The sequence below is a fragment of the Phyllostomus hastatus genome, unplaced genomic scaffold, assembly GCF_019186645.2.
Source record: "Phyllostomus hastatus isolate PE091 unplaced genomic scaffold, TTU_PhHast_1.1 phas_scaffold_345, whole genome shotgun sequence".
NCBI lineage: Eukaryota > Metazoa > Chordata > Mammalia > Chiroptera > Phyllostomidae > Phyllostomus > Phyllostomus hastatus.
In genome coordinates this window covers 25,033,342-25,052,178 of record NW_025334024.1, presented here as the reverse complement: position 1 = coordinate 25,052,178, position 18,837 = coordinate 25,033,342, and the positions used below count along the sequence as shown (strand labels likewise).

The 18,837-nt window shown below is 47.2% G+C and overlaps 2 protein-coding genes across 5 annotated transcripts in view; one reads left to right on the top strand and one right to left on the bottom strand.

Moving 5' to 3' along the window:
- The window catches only part of CES5A (carboxylesterase 5A), a 191,410-nt gene extending 177,093 nt beyond the window's left edge, over positions 1–14,317 (bottom strand). For all 3 annotated transcript variants that reach the window (XM_045818692.1, XM_045818695.1, XM_045818696.1), the window contains exons 1-2: positions 14,202–14,317; positions 12,697–12,782 (exon numbers count right to left, since the gene is read on the bottom strand). The gene's annotated coding sequence lies outside the window, so the exon portion shown is untranslated. The remainder of the gene's footprint in view (positions 1–12,696; positions 12,783–14,201) is intronic.
- A 188-nt stretch (positions 14,318–14,505) lies between these two features.
- GNAO1 (G protein subunit alpha o1) overlaps positions 14,506–18,837 on the top strand; it is a 129,057-nt gene continuing 124,725 nt past the window's right edge. The window contains exons 1-2 of one of the 2 annotated variants that reach the window (XM_045818443.1): positions 14,506–15,457; positions 15,680–15,722. In XM_045818443.1, the coding sequence (XP_045674399.1) occupies positions 15,340–15,457; positions 15,680–15,722 (161 nt within the window). In that variant the 5' untranslated portion in view covers positions 14,506–15,339. The remainder of the gene's footprint in view (positions 15,458–15,679; positions 15,723–18,837) is intronic. The other variant, XM_045818441.1, reaches the window with a different exon arrangement.

The window sequence follows — 18,837 nt, the reverse complement described above, 5'->3', positions numbered from 1 at the left end:
GATGTGTGAATGAATGCATTCATGGGGATGGACCCATATCTCCATGGGTATCAAGGCCTGAACATGGCATTGTGTACATTTACATATTCATGTACAAATTTGTACATACTCGAAAATGAGTGTGTTTTTACCCATTTGAACTTCTGAAACTCATTTCTGGAGTTGCATTGTCCTAATTTCTTTGAATAAAAGTAGCAAAATTATAGAACAAACTATAAATTGCTCAGAAGCCTACATTTAAAGGTAACTAGCTCAATTTAGTACTCAATTAAATCCTATTCTGCTTAATCTATTAGCAACTATGTCAACCCACTTGTCAACTACTATCTTCTGATTCTTCTGTCCTCGACTCAAAAAATCATTCCACCTTCTCTTCATTTGCTAGAGTTCATGCCAAGTTCCCTGCCTGCTGGTCAGTAATTCACACATATACTTAGGGCCATAGACCTCTGGTTATCTATCAAAAAAGATTCTTTAGGTGTATAAATAGCCCAAAGAGTAAGTCACAAAAAAATGAATATGAGGAGGGAGTATGCACAAAGAGTTAGAAGTATTCTCTAGTGAAGACTGATATTGTCATAGAATCGTAGAGCAGAAAGGAAAGATCAACACCCTGACAATGTTCTCTGATGGGTTGTTATCCAGCTGTTAATTTAACACACCCAGTGTTGGGGAACTGAGAGCCATCCCAAGCGTCCTTTCCTGATGCCAACTCTCTCTCATACATCCAGGTCGTATCTGTTTTCCTATAGTTCCTACCACCACTCAAGTACTTACCAAAAGCCCACTGCCGTAGTTAGCCTATGGAAAACTACTGAGCTGCCAATCTCTTTGAGAATCGAATGAAAGCGATGTACCATCTTCGCAGATAACTGCACGTGCAAAAACAACTTTTCTTAGTATTTCAACAAGTACACAGGCCTGTAAAATCCATCCACAGACTCCTTGGTAAAAAAAAAAAATCCTCACTATTGTTTTGTATGAGAGAGAAATGGAGGAGAAATAAGCCATGGTTTCCTTCCTCAAGGAGTTTCCTTTCTAATAGCAAATTCTTGTGACACATGTAATTGTAATAAGGCAGTGTATGGGAAAGTACTGATTATACAGGGGGAACCAGAACATTCCACTCTCGCCTGTAAAGCCAGATGGAAGTCCTTGCAAATGGCCGCCACGCAGTCACCTTGCATAAGGCACATAAAGGCCTCTGCAGGGTTCTCAGTGCATCACCTGGTGGTGGCCCGGCACCCAGAGAATAGAGGAGGGTGCTGGTCATGGCCTGAGACATGGCACTCAATACATTTGGCTGAATATGTAAGTGGTCTGGGAATAAAATGCTCCTTGACCTGCCCCCCACCAAAGAAGTAAAGTTGGAGAGAACAATACAAATATTTGCACTAGCCTTCACGCTTCCTTAGAAATAGCATTATGTCCACTTCACTTAATCCAAAAATGTCAAAGCACTTTTACCCAAAACAAACCTCTATAAGGCATGTTTTAGATGAGTTAAGGAAGGTTAAAGGAAGATGTACGCAAGGTCACAAAAGCCAAACTACAGAATAGAACCTAGAATGTTCTCCAAGCAAATCTCAGGAAGGGAGCACAGGTCCTTGCATTTCAATTTTTTAGTAATAATGCCTTCTAACAGAGTGATTGGACAGCTTTGAAAAAAAGTGATTAATTTTCCTTGAAATCCAGATGTTACTCTGCGTTCTTTGTGTGAGGGTGACCTTGACGGTTCAGTAAGGAACTTCATCAAATAAGGTAACAGGAAAAACCTCTCAGCTGGTTCACAATCACTTCTCTTTGCTCTGAAAAATTGCTCTGTGATAAAACACAAAATGTTTTCTTTCAGCTGGGATTGTTGCTTTTAGTTCTTTGTATGTATGTCGTAGATTGTAAGGGTGGTTTTATTTGGGGTGGTTTTCGCTTAAACAAAAGGATCTTACCTAAAGACAAAGAAAATTTTCCAAGGTAGTCAAAAAAGTTAACACTCCACCACCACCAAATGAAATATTCCTTTAATCCTACATAATGTCTTTTCCCAGACAAATCAAAGAATTAGTGATACAACAAGAGACCAGAAAGCATGAGTTCAGGTCCCGGCTCAATGACACAATAATTGTGTGACTTTGATCAATTTACCTCCATTTTGTCACCAGCAAAACAAAGGTAATAAAACCTGCCCTATTGCCCTCTATGGTCGACATGAGGTTTAAGCGAGGTTATGAACAGGAAAGCAGCCTTTTAAAATCCTGTATTAATGTTAAAACAAGAGTTTCACCCAGAAGAGATGTTTCCCCGGTGATAGCTGAGTCTCTCTGCACCTGTGCCGCGCCAGAGTCCAGGGGTCAGCAGCCGCAGTGGGCGTAAGAATGAGATGGCCAACGTTCACCCTTCTCTCTCCCTCCTACCGCACCTCGGCCCAGCACCACACAAGCCCTAACCAGCCAAACGGTGTCCAAGGTGCCCCTAACTCCACAAACAGTCCAGGCTATTTATTTTGGAGTAAGACATGTATAATGGCTCATTCTAGAGTCTGATGGCAGAGCAGAAACAGTCAGCAACTGAAATCAGAGACTCCAGGGTTCCCACTTCTTCCGTAGCCAGTTAACAGTTCCTAGTGCACACCAGAACAGAAGCACATCCTCACAGTCGTGTTGATAAAGGAGCTCGATAAAGGGGGAAAACAGCCCTCCTTTTTTAAAATGCACACAGACAGAATCGGGGAAGTTCAGAGAAACAGCAACTCGGAGGTGTGATCCTGAACAGATGGCCGCTCTCCGCATGCTCTCCCTGAAGGGGGTGTTTTCAAGGTAAATAGAAACAAATGTGTCAGCGCCCAGTATACCAAATAATACCTCTCACGAGAGGCATCTTCCAGCATGAAAGAAGATTCTCATTAATCACATCTTTATGACAAAGACAAAAACTGGTTTGGGAGCTGGTTTAAGGTATTCACTGTCATTCCACAATTACAGTTATGACTAGACTATATTTCAGTTACTTCCAAGATACGTAAGTCATTTTAAATCTGCCTGTTCTATCCCTCCAGCTTAGCTCCTAACCACATTAAGCCACAAAGGTAGATTGACTGTCTTTAAAATGTTTCTTTTATAACTAATAAAGTCTGAGTGCACTTAAGAGAATCATATTTGAGGTCTGTCCAGAAAATATCCAGCCATGTACAATGAAAAACAGACATTTATTCAAGAAGATACAAGATGCAAAAAAAACATACATAGGACAATGATACCTCAGTCCCCTTCAAAGTAGGCACCTTGGGACCTCACACAGTTCTCCCAATCACCATCAGCTACCCTGTTGTATTTTCTTGAATCTCACTGACAGTCTGAAATCTCTTCCCTTTTAAAGGTGATTTTAGTTTTGGGAAAGGGCAGAAGCCACAGGGCACCAAATTTGGGCTGTAGGGGGCGCTGAGTCACCTGGGTGATTTGGTGTTTTGCCAAAAAACCCTGTATGAGATGTGATGCATGAGTGGGCATGTGGTCGTGATGAAGCTGCCAATCACCAGGTGCCCATAGCTGTGGCCTTCTGAATCATCCAAATAGTTTTTGCACAGGAATGTTCAAGTTGAACACAAAATTCCATACAGAGTCATTGCTCCACTCACACAGTCATTTTGAATGCGATGGCCACACAGCACACATGCTCATTCAATGGCGTCTTCTGCCCCCACTGACTAGTGCAGTAAAGGTGTCACTGTTCACACATGCACACTCCAGTCCACTGTCCTTGGCTGCCAGGTGACACTGATGTCATGCAAACCATTCTCATTATGTTAACAATCGCTGGACTTTTTCCAGACAGACCTTATACACTGTTCTTTCATTAACTGATTTATTCAACAAATACATTTCAGGGGCCTACACTATGGAAGCATAAAAGACACAAGTCACAATTCTGCTACTGACCATGTGACATTAAAGACACCTCATAACTTCTCCTTGCCTCTGCTCCACCATCAGCGATGTTTGACCTGCTCACATGACAAGCCCCTGCATGAATACGCTCCCTTATGAGTTCATGTATTCAACGGATACTCACTGAGCCGCTACACTGTGCTGAGCACTGGCACGGTGTTACGGAGACCTTAGTAAATCCAACGGACGTGGGCCTGGCCTCCTGAGCTTAATCTAAGAATTAACAGAAGTAAACTAAAGTGAAAGGTCTTATCTGAACAGGAAAGTGAGAAGAGAGATATCCAAATGCGGGTGAGTTCTAGAGAAATGGCAGGGATTGTGAGAGAAAAACTTCATCAAATATGCAAAAAGGGACCACTTCATAACTGCTTCATATTCGCACCAGCTCAAAATATGAGTTCAAATACAATCCGAAGTGTTTCTTCCTCTAGCTGTGTTTCCCCATAATTGTTCATAGTGACTTTGTTTCTTGGAAGGGAGCTGTTACAGTAAACTTTAAACACAAATACACAAACAAAAGCAGCATTCTAAACAACACAAGACAATGGGACGTATTCTCCAGCCCAGTATTTCCCAAAAGGTGCTCACACAGACCGCTGCAAGACATGAAATTATTTTAGGTGGTATATAGATAAATGTTCTTAGTGGTTATTTGTTTACTTTAATGTATATCAGAGAAAATATACTCAGCACATCAAAACCCCGACTGCACTGATACATGAGCTTAGTATGAGACGAGAGTAGGCAGCACTGTAAAAGCGCACGCATCATGCAGCCCAGGGAACTCGCAGGAGGAGGGATCAGGTGGGCACATGAATGCTTTCCACCTGCCGTCCTAACTTTAGAGACACCAGAAGTACAAGCGCTGGCCACAGCTATCAAATCTCTCATCCTGAATTTCGTGTATACTGCTGCAATCTTGTCTGAGACGGGCCATACTGTTACTAAAAATAACAACAGCTCCAGAAATTCTTGGGGAAGGCCTCAGTGGCTCGGTTTGGGTCACCTGCCCCCTTAAAGCAAACACAGGGTCACTGGGATGAGGGTCACAAATTGGGAGGCATAAAGCTTTGTTGCCCCCTCTGGAACCTGGGGCTGGGGCAACCCTACCAAACGATGGAGGAGATGTGGTTCCACAAAAGAAAGATGAGGAACTGCTCCTCATGTGTATAACACAGGGTAATGACTGTAGACTGTTACATTATAGTGCTATGGTAAGGATTCAGTAAAATTTCAAGAACGTATTTTGCCTGACCCATTTGCCAGACTTGCTCAAAGCAAGTGCTCAACAAACGGTGGTACTGATAGTAACAATAATTATTGTTTGTTAACGTGGTGATTATTTGTTGTTGCTAGAGTAGTGGTTTTCCAAAACAAATTTAGGGCCACGTTTGTGAACCTAATTATTTAGTCAACCTACAAACGAAGGAGAGTTGTTTGAATATAACCTTTGGGCCATTCCTCGCATAACTGTGTCAGTGAGGACTCTGAACACTCAAGAGAGGCTCTGCGGATGCCGAGTCCTCTCTCCCTCCGCCTCTCTTCTCTCGCACTCTGCCCTGAGAGCCCTAGCTTCCTTGGCTCCCCGGATTCTCGGCTCCACCTCCCCACTCCAGGGAGTCTGCTGAGCTCCAGCCGGTTCCGCCTCCCCATGCCGAAACTCCCCAAGGTGGTCAGACTTGGGTTGGCATTCACACTTGGGTTTGGGGGCCGAGTGCTAATTTCCATGAGTTTGAGGGGACAGAAGCAGAAGTGCAATCCCCAAAGAGGGTCAGAGTCAGATACCAGAGAACCTGAAGGAGGACTGTGACTAGAACCAGTCGCGAGGACCAAGGCGAGAGCCCACACTCCCTAGGGCCAGCGTTCGCTCGGGAAGGACAAGCACAGAGGCTGATCTGACGCTTGGTCACCAAGTAGCACATCTGGGCGTGCTGGAATTTTCCTTACTCATGTCCTGGATCAGTCCAGGGCTCGTCACAAGGGTCAGACTGCCCCAGGGAGCTAAGTGTCCCTGCTGAAAGGATTGGAAAGAACCTCTCTGACTCAACTTCCCAACCCCACGTAAACTCTGTTTCAGGCATAGCCTCTGGATGTTGTCGAGGGGTGATGGTGTTTTCTCTCGGCAGTAACAGTGGTTACAGCTGCCTGTGAAAGGCGCTGGTTCCTAAAGGGAAGAGTTCCCTAAAGGGAACAGGGGGCAAGCGGATTCTGGAGCCAACAGCAAGCTCTCCTCACCCCCAGGAAATTCTAAAATGTCACAGCCTCGTTCCTCTAGGGTAGAGAAGCCAGATGTCCTCTGTTCAAAGCTACGTTTCTTGAACAGAGAAGATTACTTTTGTAGTGAAAGGAAAACTTTGATTTTTAGCTCACTATTGGATAAACCCGCAAATCCTTGGTTTTCTTGTGCTTAGAGACTCGTATCCTTAAGGTTGTGAAAGCTTTGGCTGAACTCCTCCACGGACTTGATGAAACCCTTTCAGCGAGCAGGCAGGGTGCAACCAGCAACCACGAGCCCAGACACACTCGAGGGGTGTGGGAAGTAAGCGGAGAACCGGGAGATCCTTTAGAGCCGGTGCCGGAAGAGCAAGACTGGACGGATCCGGTGAAGTCTGTCGGCAGATGGCCAGTCCCTTTGACAGCTCGTTGCCCCTTCGGTGACTTACCACTGCCTGTCTCACTCCTGGATCCATGGAACCCCCGGGCTATCCTTTCCCAGCGCCATGGGTGTTCCCCACTCATCCTACTCACCCATGAAGAAATAGTGCGCTCTCGCAATCAACTGGGTGCAGATCATGAGCTATTGTCTGCCCGCTGTGCTGGAAGGGTGACAAGGTCATCTGGAGAAAACCTTTTCCAGTGGGCTTTGAAAGGACAAAGCCCAGTGTATCTCGGAGTGGCATCACTTCTGAGTTGAAAATCAAAGTCAAGCCACAGTCTTTTCATTATATTGGATTGTTATGTTTACAAAAGTGTTATATTTTTAAAGTAAATGCCATAAGAATATGAAAGATTCATTCTTGGTTTGAAGGAAGGAAAGGAGAAAAGGGAACCATTTCAGCAGTGGAACAGAGGGACTCAGATTCAAGGACTGAACAGATTTGTAATGTTTTCTTACTTTCCCCTGCAGAGGGGCCTATAGCTCTGCCTTCTACAGCTCCCCAATTCATCCTCTAGGTTCTCTGTCCACTCAACTCAGACTCAGTATTATGGGTGCAGAATGCCTAAGATGCCGGAAATTTAATTCCTTGATTGGGGAAATTGAGGCTTAGAAAGAGAATTGAATTGCCCAAAGTTGGCTGAACCGAGACTAAAAGTTCTGTCTCTTGATTCCCACTGTGGTGTTCTATTCACTCTCCTGCTCTTCCCTTTTTTGTAAGATATTTTATTTTATTTCTTTTTTTTTTCATTTCATTTTTTGCTCTGAGTAGCATAGTTTTTCTTTTTATTGAATTTACTGGGCTGACATTGGTTAATGAAATTATATAACACGTCACCTGTGTATGGTGGTGTGTGTTCACCACCCCCAGTCAAGTCTCCTTCCGTCACCATCACCATTTATCCCCCCGTATCCTCTTCTAGCTCCCCCTGCCCCCTTTCCCTCTGGTCATCACCACACTGTTGTCTGGTGCTCCTAGTTTTGAAAATTACTTTCATTGACTATTTGCCCAAACCTATAGCAACTGAAGCTGTCCAATATCATACTTTTTAATACTTATATAACATCTCCCAGTGCCTGGTTGTTATCTTTATGAGGGAGGGGTTGTTGCAAAACATGGAGAAATTCGAATAATTATACACTATGATGATAATCTATTCTATATTAAGAGCTAGAAATAATTTATTGGAATAAACACCACGGGGTCATGAATTGCTTGAATAAAGTTCATTTGTAATGATCAATAATATCTAACAAAGGGAAGTAAGACTACTGAGCAAACACTAACTAAAATGTGAATAGTACAGTTGGTCTAGGTGCTATTTAAAAGAGTAACATAGACACAATCCTCCGACCTTGGATCTTAGGGAAGTGGCATGAGCCGCAGCAAGACCACACACACTGTCTCGACATTCAAAAAATGAAGGCGACGGTCCTGATTATGCAATTTACCAGCTATGTGATCTCGGGTAAACCATTTTAACTTCTCCAAGCTTAATTTCATTATGCATGAAATGTAAATAGAAAGCTTGGTTATTCCGAAGGACTATTAAAAAGACCACTTCAGCCATACTAGTGTGGCGCAGTGGGGTGAGTGACATACTGCAAACTGAAAGGTCACCGGTTCAAATCCCCAGGCCTCACGCAGAGTCCGGCACACAGTGAATACACAATACATGAGCATCACATAAACAAAGGCAGTAGTAGGGAAAACACCATTCTTACCACTCTTTTTTTTGCTGAAAACATGGGAAATGGGGATAAAACTCAATATAGAAATGGGGCAGAGATGGGGGGGCAAAAAAGAAGGAGGAAAGAATGATTAGTGCCATGCCTTCCCTAAAAGACAAACAGAGGTTGTGAAGTCAAATTTTTTTAAAAAAGAAAGATAATCGAGTCGACCAACCCCAAAGCCTACCCTTTTTCTCTCCCTGACCCATTCATCCCCCCTCTCAACACAGGGTCACAGCACTGACTTTTTTTTTTTTAAGACTGCCTTTGGGCATTCCCCTCATCACTTGCAGTCACTGTTCAGCCATCACATTCAGTGATTTCACTGAGACGCGGGTAGGCCCTCCCTTTGGTCATTAGAAACAGTACTGTTTTTAATGTATATTGGCTGAAACTAGTCCAAAGTCCTCCCCGCTCCACTTTCCTTTCTTCCCTCCTGGCCTCTCCCACAGCCAGACTGGCTGTGGGGAAAGACAACAGACCACAGGGACGGCTCCAGAGGAAAATCGGTCCAGTCCTTTTTCTGCTCCAAGCCCTGGAGTGATTCTCGCTAGAAGTCCTACGGGAGAGAGGCCTGGTTGAAAATGCATCTCCTTCTGAGCTGCCCTTCTTCAGTTTTATAGATGTGCTCCAGCACACATAGGAATTTCACTTAACTGTTTTTCTCTGCCACAGAGGTCAGGGTTTTGCAGGCCTTTGGAGAACAGATAACGCACTCAAATGTCAGCCCCACTGAAGAACCATGTTACCCCACCAGAACACCATGTTCTTGGTACGAGGCAGACTCTGGAAACGCCCCAAACCACATGTCCTTTAGACAATGCAGACAGGTCACAAAATTAAACCTGTTTAGTCTGGCCAAACACCTTTAATCTTCTCCTAATAAGTTGGAATTCATTGATAGCTCCACCCTCCCGCCAGCCGCACTTGTTACTGCCAATTCAAACTGGTTTTAACTGGGTTCAGGCAAAATTCACCTAGTTTTGCTTGCACACAGACAACTGACAGGAACAAACAAAAGCATTTCTATCTATAAAGAGCAATGCCGTAGTAAGACTTTGGACCCTGTGGCTTACAGATGATTAACGAGATAATGTGTAACATATTTGAGCGGCATGTGCGAAAGGCTCTATAAAGATAGGAAATACGATAAATAATGCAGGAAACCATTGCGTCACGCGATCTGTCTTCTGGAGGACTTAATAAGGAATAAATAAACATTATACAAACACGTACCGGCTAACCTTACCTGCCAATGCCAGCCCAGGTAGGTTGAAAAGTACTATTATTCCCATCAATAAGCATCTTGGTTTCTAATGAAAGACTTTTCAAGGAAATTACAACAGGGGCCATGGCTGCTAAGTAACGCCTTCTTATTAAGCTAAGTTTCCAACTTCAGTTTCAGCCCTTGGTCAATCTCAGCAATGTGAAAGCACAAATCCTAGCCCCCTCCAACGTTCCATTCAATTCAAGCTGAATGCACCCGTGTGGAATTCTCTCGCTATCCTAAATTGAGAAAAATCACAAAGTACACCCTCTCTGGAGTTCGCGAGCCATCAAAGCACAACTAAAGTTCTTAAGAGTGACCACATAATGGACTTCCATAACTTAAGAGCTCAATTCAATTACCTACAAGCCTTAATCTGTCCCTTCATTCAAGTTTCTTCATTTAAAAGTAGACAAAACCTTTTTTTTCCTTCCCATGGCATCTTTGATTCCTAACAATTATAAACAAAGAAACTATTTGTTTTGTTTTTTTTTCATAAACTCTACAAAACAATAAATCAGATACAAAATTTAGCAAGGAATTTTCTGACGGGCACTTCAAAAACATTTGGCAAACACTCTTCTTGCATGCTCCCAAATGCCAATAAATCTCTCACTTGTGTGCTTAAAATCAGCGAGCGTTTCATTCCTCAGAACCTTCCTTGAAAACAAGCCATTACCTCTTTGAACTCTCCCAATCTTCAACTTTTTCTGGAATCATTTAGTCACAAAATTTCTATGAGAAAAATCAAAAAGGCTCAGAGCTGGGAAGAACTTAGACACGCGGTCTGATTGAGCCCTTGCCTATACACAGGTGCATTTAGTTTGAAATTAAAAAGGATGCCGTGGACCGTGGGCCATGCTTGGCCTTTTGGGACATATGCAAAGTGATAAGACAACCCCTTTACCTCAAAGCAGTTTACAGACCAGTCATCACTTGGGGGAGAAGCTCTCATTGTAAAACTGAACATGTCCAGGTTCTATCTACTTCAGGCTTACTGATTCAGAAAGTCTAGGGGTAGGACCCAGGAATTAATATTTTAAAAAGCATCCCAGGTAATTCTTATGCACAAAAAACATTTGAAGAACATCTGAGAGATATGTACAAAAGAATAGCAGTCAGAGAAATGCTGGACGTGGGCTAAACAGGGGCCCTGTCTTCTAGGGACACAAAAAACATTTGATCAGCACCTTCCCTCATTAACACCAGGTAGTAATCACAAAACACTAAGCCATCTCCTAGTCTTACTTGGACATTCTTCTAAATTATATTCGCCACTAAGTTAAATTGTGAGCTATCCATTTCATACCAGAAACCCTTAGTGCGGAAAACGAAAATCTCTAGTGGTCTACCATTCTTCGGAAAATGCCTAATGCACTTGACATTTAGTTTGATTTCGTTTGGCTCACGAACCACACATTTTAGCTTATTTTCTTCCCATGCCAGTAGTGTTCGTAAGGCATAGTGATTTTCACAATTTTTTCCTTTGACAGAAATACAAAAAAAAAATAAAACCCGGTTAAAAATTTTTTAGAAGTTGAATCCAGAAGCATGTGCGACATTCATACGTGAAGAAAGCGGACTCCCAGCAGAATGAGCTGGCCCACACAGATTCTGTACGAGCCCTCGCACACTGCGTGCAGAAAAATCACCTGGGGCATGGTTATCAACGCAGACTGCAGGAGCGTCCGACGGGGTGAGACAGGTAACTGAACCCTCAGCACGCACGCAGCTGATTCTGGTGTGAATGGTTCTGAGAAGACATTCCAGGGATTTCAAGACTTCAAGAATCCAAGCTCATACCTGTCATTGCCTTTAAGTTTAAATCGATCTATTAAACACCGTAGGTTGTCGATGCGCGCATATTTAACTAAGGTGACAACACAAAGGAACAAATGGGGAAAGTCAGCTCACCTCCTGGTAGGTAGCACACATTCTGTCGGTCAGAGCTGGGGGGTTTTTATCACAAATTTCTTCCTCCTGAATTAGGAGTCGCGTGTAGTGAAAAAGCAACCTCATGTAGGCTTTTCCTATTATTTCTTTTAGAGAGCGCATAAAATATTCTAATTACCTTTTAATATTAAAAATACGTTGAACGATGTTGTGGGGGCAAGGAGGAAAGCTGATTGAGAACGGAGTGAGCATTATTCTCTGGCCCACAGCAATAATCAGAGAAATATAACTAAAGATCATATAAAATAAAACCAAAGAAATTTGATTTTTCCTGATGTTAGGACTGTAATTTCCCTATTCCCACAGGAATTAGTTGTGGACAAATATTATGCTATTATCTAGTTACTAATAACTCACGAGAACTGGGATGTTCTCAACCTCACTGCCTTTGCGGGGACCAGAATACAATCAGGTTCTACGGCTGGGAGCTTTCTGTGAGTCTAGGAAGCATGGTTTATATGTTGATATAACATGTTCTTTCTCAAACAGCCCATGAATCTGTAAAAGGCACCCTGGCACATGAGTTAATGACCACGTGACCTTGAATAAGTTATCCGCCGCCCCCCAGAGACTCGGTTTTCTCAGCTGTAAAATGGGTAGCCAGGTCAATCCGGACTCATGGTTCTAGCTCTTTCCACTCAGCCACGACGCTCCCCACACCACAGTGGCTAACCTAGCTTTATGTGAGAGCATCACATAAGATCATTTTTACAAGAGTGCTCTGTAAGCTGTAAAGCACTCTTCAGACGAAGCGGATTATTAGTGTTTTACGAAGCCCAACTGTAAAGATGCAAAGTGACCCAGAAAAAGAAAGCAGGGTAGACAAACCTGAAATGCAACATCTACAGTGCCTAGAACATTACTCTGTCCATGGCAGGTAGGCGATGGGTAGGTACTGAGTGAACACACACACACACACACACAAAACAGGTCTGCGTCTCTACCCGACCAGGTATGACACCGAGAAGGAATGGACACACCTAAAATCAAGGACAGTTTGATTCAACCATACAAGCCACAATGCCCAACAGCTTAGATCTTACATTAAAAATCACTTGACATGAATATAAAGTATGAAGCATAAAACATCAAATATTTAAAATATAAAGTATAACCCACCACCCCCAAAGAAATGGCCATATTCTTACCTTTTCAGTGTCTCAGACGTAGTCTTGCAGGGATAGAAGAATCTCGGTGAGGTTGCTGAGTTTTTCCCCTCTGTCTGCTGGGAATCCTAGTAAATTTATAATTGTCCTAGTAAACCAACGAGGAAATAACAAATTCTATAGAATGTTGGGTACCTCCGCTCTGTTTTGGATCTGAAAGCTGACTTTTAGTGACACCCTAATTTTAAGCAAGCCAGATTTATCCCCTAAAGCCCTGCTCTAAACATACACACTAAAGAAAACTGGATTGAAGGTGAGAGGGTGGGGTGGGGTGGGGAAGAAGTTATTTACTTTATAAAGCAATTCTTCGTGAGCCCTTCGTCCTTTTCCTAGCAAAGTAAAATGTGCCTCAAATTTAAATACTAAAATTCCATTGCATACCGCTTTTGACATACCTATCCATAGGATGAGGCAAACCCATACTGGAAAATAACAAATTAAAAAAAAAAATTCAGGGATAAAACATTTTCTTCCGGGTGGGCCTGAACTGCCCCCCTCCCCCACCGCAAATGTATTTTTTATGCAGGGTATCGTTTCCAAAACAGGGGTGTGTTTTTTCTATTGTTAACATGAAACAAACAAGTTTGCTTTCACAGTCACACAAATGCCCAACTGTTAGGGGAAAAAAACGTTTTCCACTGGCCGCTTGCCTCTCCTGTCCCCAAGCAACCTTTCCTATTGGCCCCTTTCTTCGGGAGGTCCCCCGGGGCCGTGCGGTGGGACTGAATTTCGCGCAGTGAGAACTAGTTTCTCCAAAACCTCGGAGACCACCCAGAACATGGCCGATGCTTGGCACATGTGCACGTTTCCTCAGGACGCTGAGTAATTGACCCGCGTTTCTGGGTCTTGACTTGAAAAATAAAATAGATGGGGGGGGGGGACTTTTTTTTTAAGAGGAGGAAAAAAAGAAAATCTATTCAAAATTCATTTTGTAACTTGGCGTTTTGGGAAGGGGCGGAACAAGGGAAATCGGTGGGAAGACCTCAACCAAGCTAAAACGTGCAAACGCGTCTCAACTCTGCGTTGAGGGAGTAAGCACTTGCTAGAAGCTCACTCTGAGGAAAGCCCGCGCTTCCCTCCCACAGCTTCCCACGGTGGCAACTGTCCCCTGCGCGGACCCCGGGGCCGGGAATCATGGGGCGGGGTGGCGGTGGCAAAGGGGGCTCTCAGGGAGCAGGCCCCGGCTTCTCGCATCCTGCTGTGTTCCTCTCGCCCCACGGCCATACTAGGTGCTCAATAAATGCTTGTGGGACGCAGGGAGAGCAAAAACCCGAATCAGCCCCGACGCCTCAAGGGTGAATTATCCGGGACGCAGCTTTCCTCAGACCCCGTCTCGTCACGTTAGCTGAGGTCACTCGGCCTCGGCGGCGACGGCCCCAGCGGCAGCGGCAGCAGCAGAGCAGCCAAGAAGGCGAGCCGCTGGAGCCAAAATGGAGAGGAAGCCGGAGAGGGACTGAGGCGGCGCGGGGCGCTGCCCGGGGGCCCACCTGACGGCCGCCCCGCCGGCCGCTTCCACTGACAGGAAGGCCCGCGCGGCGACAGCTCCGGGCGGGGACGGGCCCCGCCCTCGCCAGGGTCCGCACACGACCACCCCGGGGAGCCGCGGCCCGGGGAGAAGGGGAGGTGCCGGGGGTGGGCCGGTCGTACCGCGCGCGTGCGCGCCGCCGCCGCCAGCTGACGCGGGCCCGCGCGCGCGCGCGCGCGCCCCTCCCGCCCCCGCCCCCCCGCGTCCCGGGGGCCCGGCGCGAGGCTCTGCTGACGTCAGCGGGCGGTCGGCTGTGTGGGGTGCGCAGAGCCGCTGGCGCACTCGCGCGCTGCGCTCGCCCCCTCCCCCGCCCGGGCTGTGGAGCGCGCGCTTGATCTCCCCTTCATTTTTTTCCTCCCCTCCCTCCCGGCCTCGATCTCTCGCTCCCTCTCTGCCCGGAGAGCTCCTGGCTGCCCGCGGCTCCCTCGCCCTCTCCTCGTCTTCGGTAGGCTCCACCGAGCGATGCGATCTCTGGGAGACAGCGACGCCGCCTCCCGCTAGAGACCTGCCCCCGGGGCCGGCCCCCTGCCCATCCCTGCCCAGCGCGCGGGGGTCGGCGAAGGCGCCGCGGACGCACCGACGGTTGAGGATCGGCGATGCACATGCACTAGCAGCACCCCCTAACTCACTCCCTCCACACCCCACGCCGCCGCCGCCTCCTCCTCCTCCGGCAGCACTGGCAGAAGGACCCACCCTGCCCCCCACCCCACCCTCCGCGGGCTCCGGCTGCGGCTCCTGCCTCGACTATTATTTTATTTATTTTGGGTTGTGCACAAGCCTCCGTGCCTGCAGCCCGCGCCTCCTCGGACTGCGGGCGCCTCCTGCCTCGGCTCCCGAGCCCCAGACCCCGGCCACCCTCGCTTCAACACCCCCAGAGCCCCGCCAGCTGTCGCGAGTTTCCGCTGCTAGAATCTTGTCAGCGGCTGTCTTTTTGGGGGGTTCTGGTTTACCGACATTTTTGTTTTCAGCCAAGGGGAAGATATCGTGATTTTTTTTCCCCCTTTGAGCCTAGGCTCTGCTCTCTGGGGGGGTGGGGGGCGCGCCGAGCCGGGGAGCCTTGCTAGCCGAGTCGTGCGGGCTGTGGCAGGGAAGGGGCCACCATGGGATGTACTCTGAGCGCAGAAGAGAGAGCCGCCCTCGAGCGGAGCAAGGCGATTGAGAAAAACCTCAAAGAGGATGGCATCAGCGCCGCCAAAGACGTGAAATTACTCCTGCTGGGTAAGGACCGGGCTGCCACCCTCATCCCCCGACCCCAGCCACTCTGCATCCCCCCTCCGCCAGCTCCCCACCACTCCACTCGCGCCCGGGAAGACCTGGTCCCCGACTTGGCACTACCATGTGCCAGGATCGCCCACCCCCTCGCATGCCTTACCCCTCTGCCCCCTACCGCGTTCCCCTAAACTGACACTCACCAGTTTTTCCCCCCCTCTGTCCCAACAGGGGCTGGAGAATCAGGAAAAAGCACCATTGTGAAGCAGATGAAGTAAGTCCCTGTGGCATTGGGATTTATACTTTTATTAAGAATATTTTTTAATCACTTGTGTTACCTTGCTTACTCCACACTGCTCTCCAGGCCCGGTTTTTAATTCATGTACACACACACACACACACACACACACACACACACCTGGATTTGACTCCCCTCCCCCACTCTACGTTGATTCTGGGTCCCTCACCCCCAACTCCCGGGGTGGGTATTTTGAGGGGATAGTGGGGGGAGGGACGGGGAGCGCCTGTAGTTGTATGAATGACAGTGTCCGCCATATTGATCAGAACATCACACTATTGGAATGATTATATGATCATTACTCCTGCTTGTGGAGTGTTTCTTGCATATGGCAGCCTCCATTTCTGTCTCTGTGTCTCTGTTTCATCCCGTCTCTCACTCCTCCTCCCCCCACCCGCACTCCACATCCATAATCCCATTTCCCTTGCTCTTCTCCTGGGGCAGTGATTTTGAACTTGGTTAAAATATGGAGGGGACCCAGCCCTAGAGTGCTGGGGTGGAGGATCAAGTGTGTGCTGTTCATGGATTTGGTGCTGAATTGGAGGTTGTGGTTTCTGCCCCCCTCCCCTGAAAAAGAGAAGGAGGGTTCGAGGAAGGGGAGTCCGGTAGGGGAGGGGGTGGTTTCCTAAGCAGATGTGACTGGCACAGCTGTGTATCCAAGGCAGAGGTGGAAGGGGGACGCTGGCTGTGAGGCTGAATGCCCGCCCCTTGCTGCCCCCCTTCCTCCCCCACTCCCCCAGCGTTCGCTGTCCTGACACCGGCAGTTTTCGTTTGCTATGGCCTTTATCAGTGTATTTATTTACACTCTGCATAGGCCGTGCTCCGTGCAATCTACCGACAATGCGGATTGAAGGCCCCACTCGCTGCCTCCCCCTTCTGCCTCACGTATCAGTTTCCCCTCCTAATTAACTGGGGGTGGATTTGAGTGATGGTGGAAAATTAAAACAAAATGAGATATTCCTTCCCTTGCGCACTTTCTCAATAAGAAGCCTCGCCCTCGTTCCCACTCTCAGGCTCACTTCTTGCCCCATCCACTAGGGCAGTTCCCGGTGAGCCCACAGGCAGCTTGCTTGGGGAGGGGGTGGCTTGCGGGGAAGGGGTGCACCCTCCGGAGCCTCCTGGCCCCGCTGCTTCCGTTGACCTGTCAGTTCCGGATGGCGGAGTTCATTAACACCATTTAGCGAGGATTCCACGTCGCTTTGCTGTGACACCTCCGTGCACACACAGCTCCTAATTAGGGGTTGCTGTGCAGTAAACAAAAATGATTATTTTTCAACTTGACAGAATAGCTGAAGTAATTGCATCCCATAGGAAAACAATGGAAAATAAAAACCCCTTTCGTGGGAAGGTGGGTGGGAGACGAAGCGTGCTTGCGGTTTCAGAAACAAGATGCAAAAATTCTTGCATGTGTAACAGGCATGACAAGCGGGTTCTAGGCGGCGCCATGATGGTAGGGAGTAGCGGCTTGGAAAAAATTTTCCCCATCTGCTTAACATGTTTTATTTTAGTTCGAGAGGGCCCTGGGGCTTTCTTTTGCAAAGGCCCCCTCGGCTCGCCGCACCCCTCTGAGCCACGGGTAATTTGGCCTGGGGCTTCTCTGGAGCTTGTGCAATCCAAATGCATAGGGAGGCGGAGCCTGGGGAATTGCTTTTTGCAACAAGGTGCATGTTGCATCTGCCGGGAGCCCTTGCAGGTCGATAAATGCAAGCACAGCCACCTCTTTCTCCCCAAGGGGGACATTTTAAAACTTCAGAGTCTGTAATCTGCAGTGGCGGGCCCAGAGCCCTGTAGAAGCCCCAGCTACCGGAGCTGGGTGAGGTTTCAGGCGTTGCGAGTGGTGGACAGCGCCCAGCCGAGGCCAGAAAAGTCGATGAGACTCAGCTAGGCGGCTCCGCTGGCTCCGCAAGGCTCGGCGCCGGCTGGGCGAAGGGCTCGGAGGGACTCGGCAGTGTTCGGAACCCAGTCGGGGCTGGGCGGAGAGAGCCGAGCTGCTGCTTAGAGGGCCGAAGGCTTTCGGAAATGCTCGGGGAGGAGGGAGTTGGATGCGGGAGTCGCGGGTGGTCTGCGAGAGTTTGCAAATGAACTTTGCATCTGCAAGATCAGCTCCTTCCCTGTGTTTCTTAAACATGCCCCATAAATTAGATTGGTTTAATACGAAGTTTAAAAATATATACTGAGTCCCTCAAAGGGCACCTAGCCTTTTTTATTCAAAGAGAGCTGAGCTCTCTGAGGAGATAGGTGTGCCATTTTAGAATGAAAATTCGCAGTTAAGTACTGGGGCAGGAAATCCGAAATGAAGGCTGTAGGTAGGCTTCAATGTAGACTTTCCCTGGAAAGTCTTGTGTGTATCACATTTTTGGGATGGGAGGGAGGAAACCACACCAAGCCTTTGATATTTGAGATGGTGAAATCAGGTATCTGAGCCTGTCTTCTCTTTTTTCCTGCACTCCCCCCTTGGTCACCCCCCACAGGAAAACTTTTTGGAGAAAATTTTCAGGTGAAAATGAGTTTCTGTAGGTAAAACTATTATTATTATTATTATTATTTTTGAAAACCTCAACTCTCTTTAGGAAATAGTCTTGGTTTGCCCAAAAGGTCAGTCAGAGAGGGACGCTGGTGGCCTGTCCTGCTGAAGCATTCATGAATGGCAGCTCTTCCTGTTCGGTCCTCCAGCTTGGCTTGAAATAAATCAGATCGGGGCCTCGTGCCAAGCTGGAGGCAGGACTTGTTTTATTAACCACAAAATGTGAACTTGGTGTCACTGTATCCTAGTGACAAATTCTTCTGCGTCCTCCCTTGCAGAGATGATTTTGCTGAGCACCCCTCGGCTGACAGCCACTTGAGTTAGGAGAGGCGTCCTGTGGGTGGGCCTGGGCCTGAAAATCCAGGCGGCATCTACAGAAAGCAGTTTCGGACCTGCCTGTACAATACGATTGGCTCACCAACCTACCAGGCCATACGTATGAGTTCATTAGGTTATGCTGTTTTATTTTACCCGGGCGGATGAAATGAGAAAGTTCTCCGTGGGTGATGCCCTGTGAGAACTTGATGGTTTCCTAATGGGGACTGCAGTCGAATAGCTCAGCCTGTA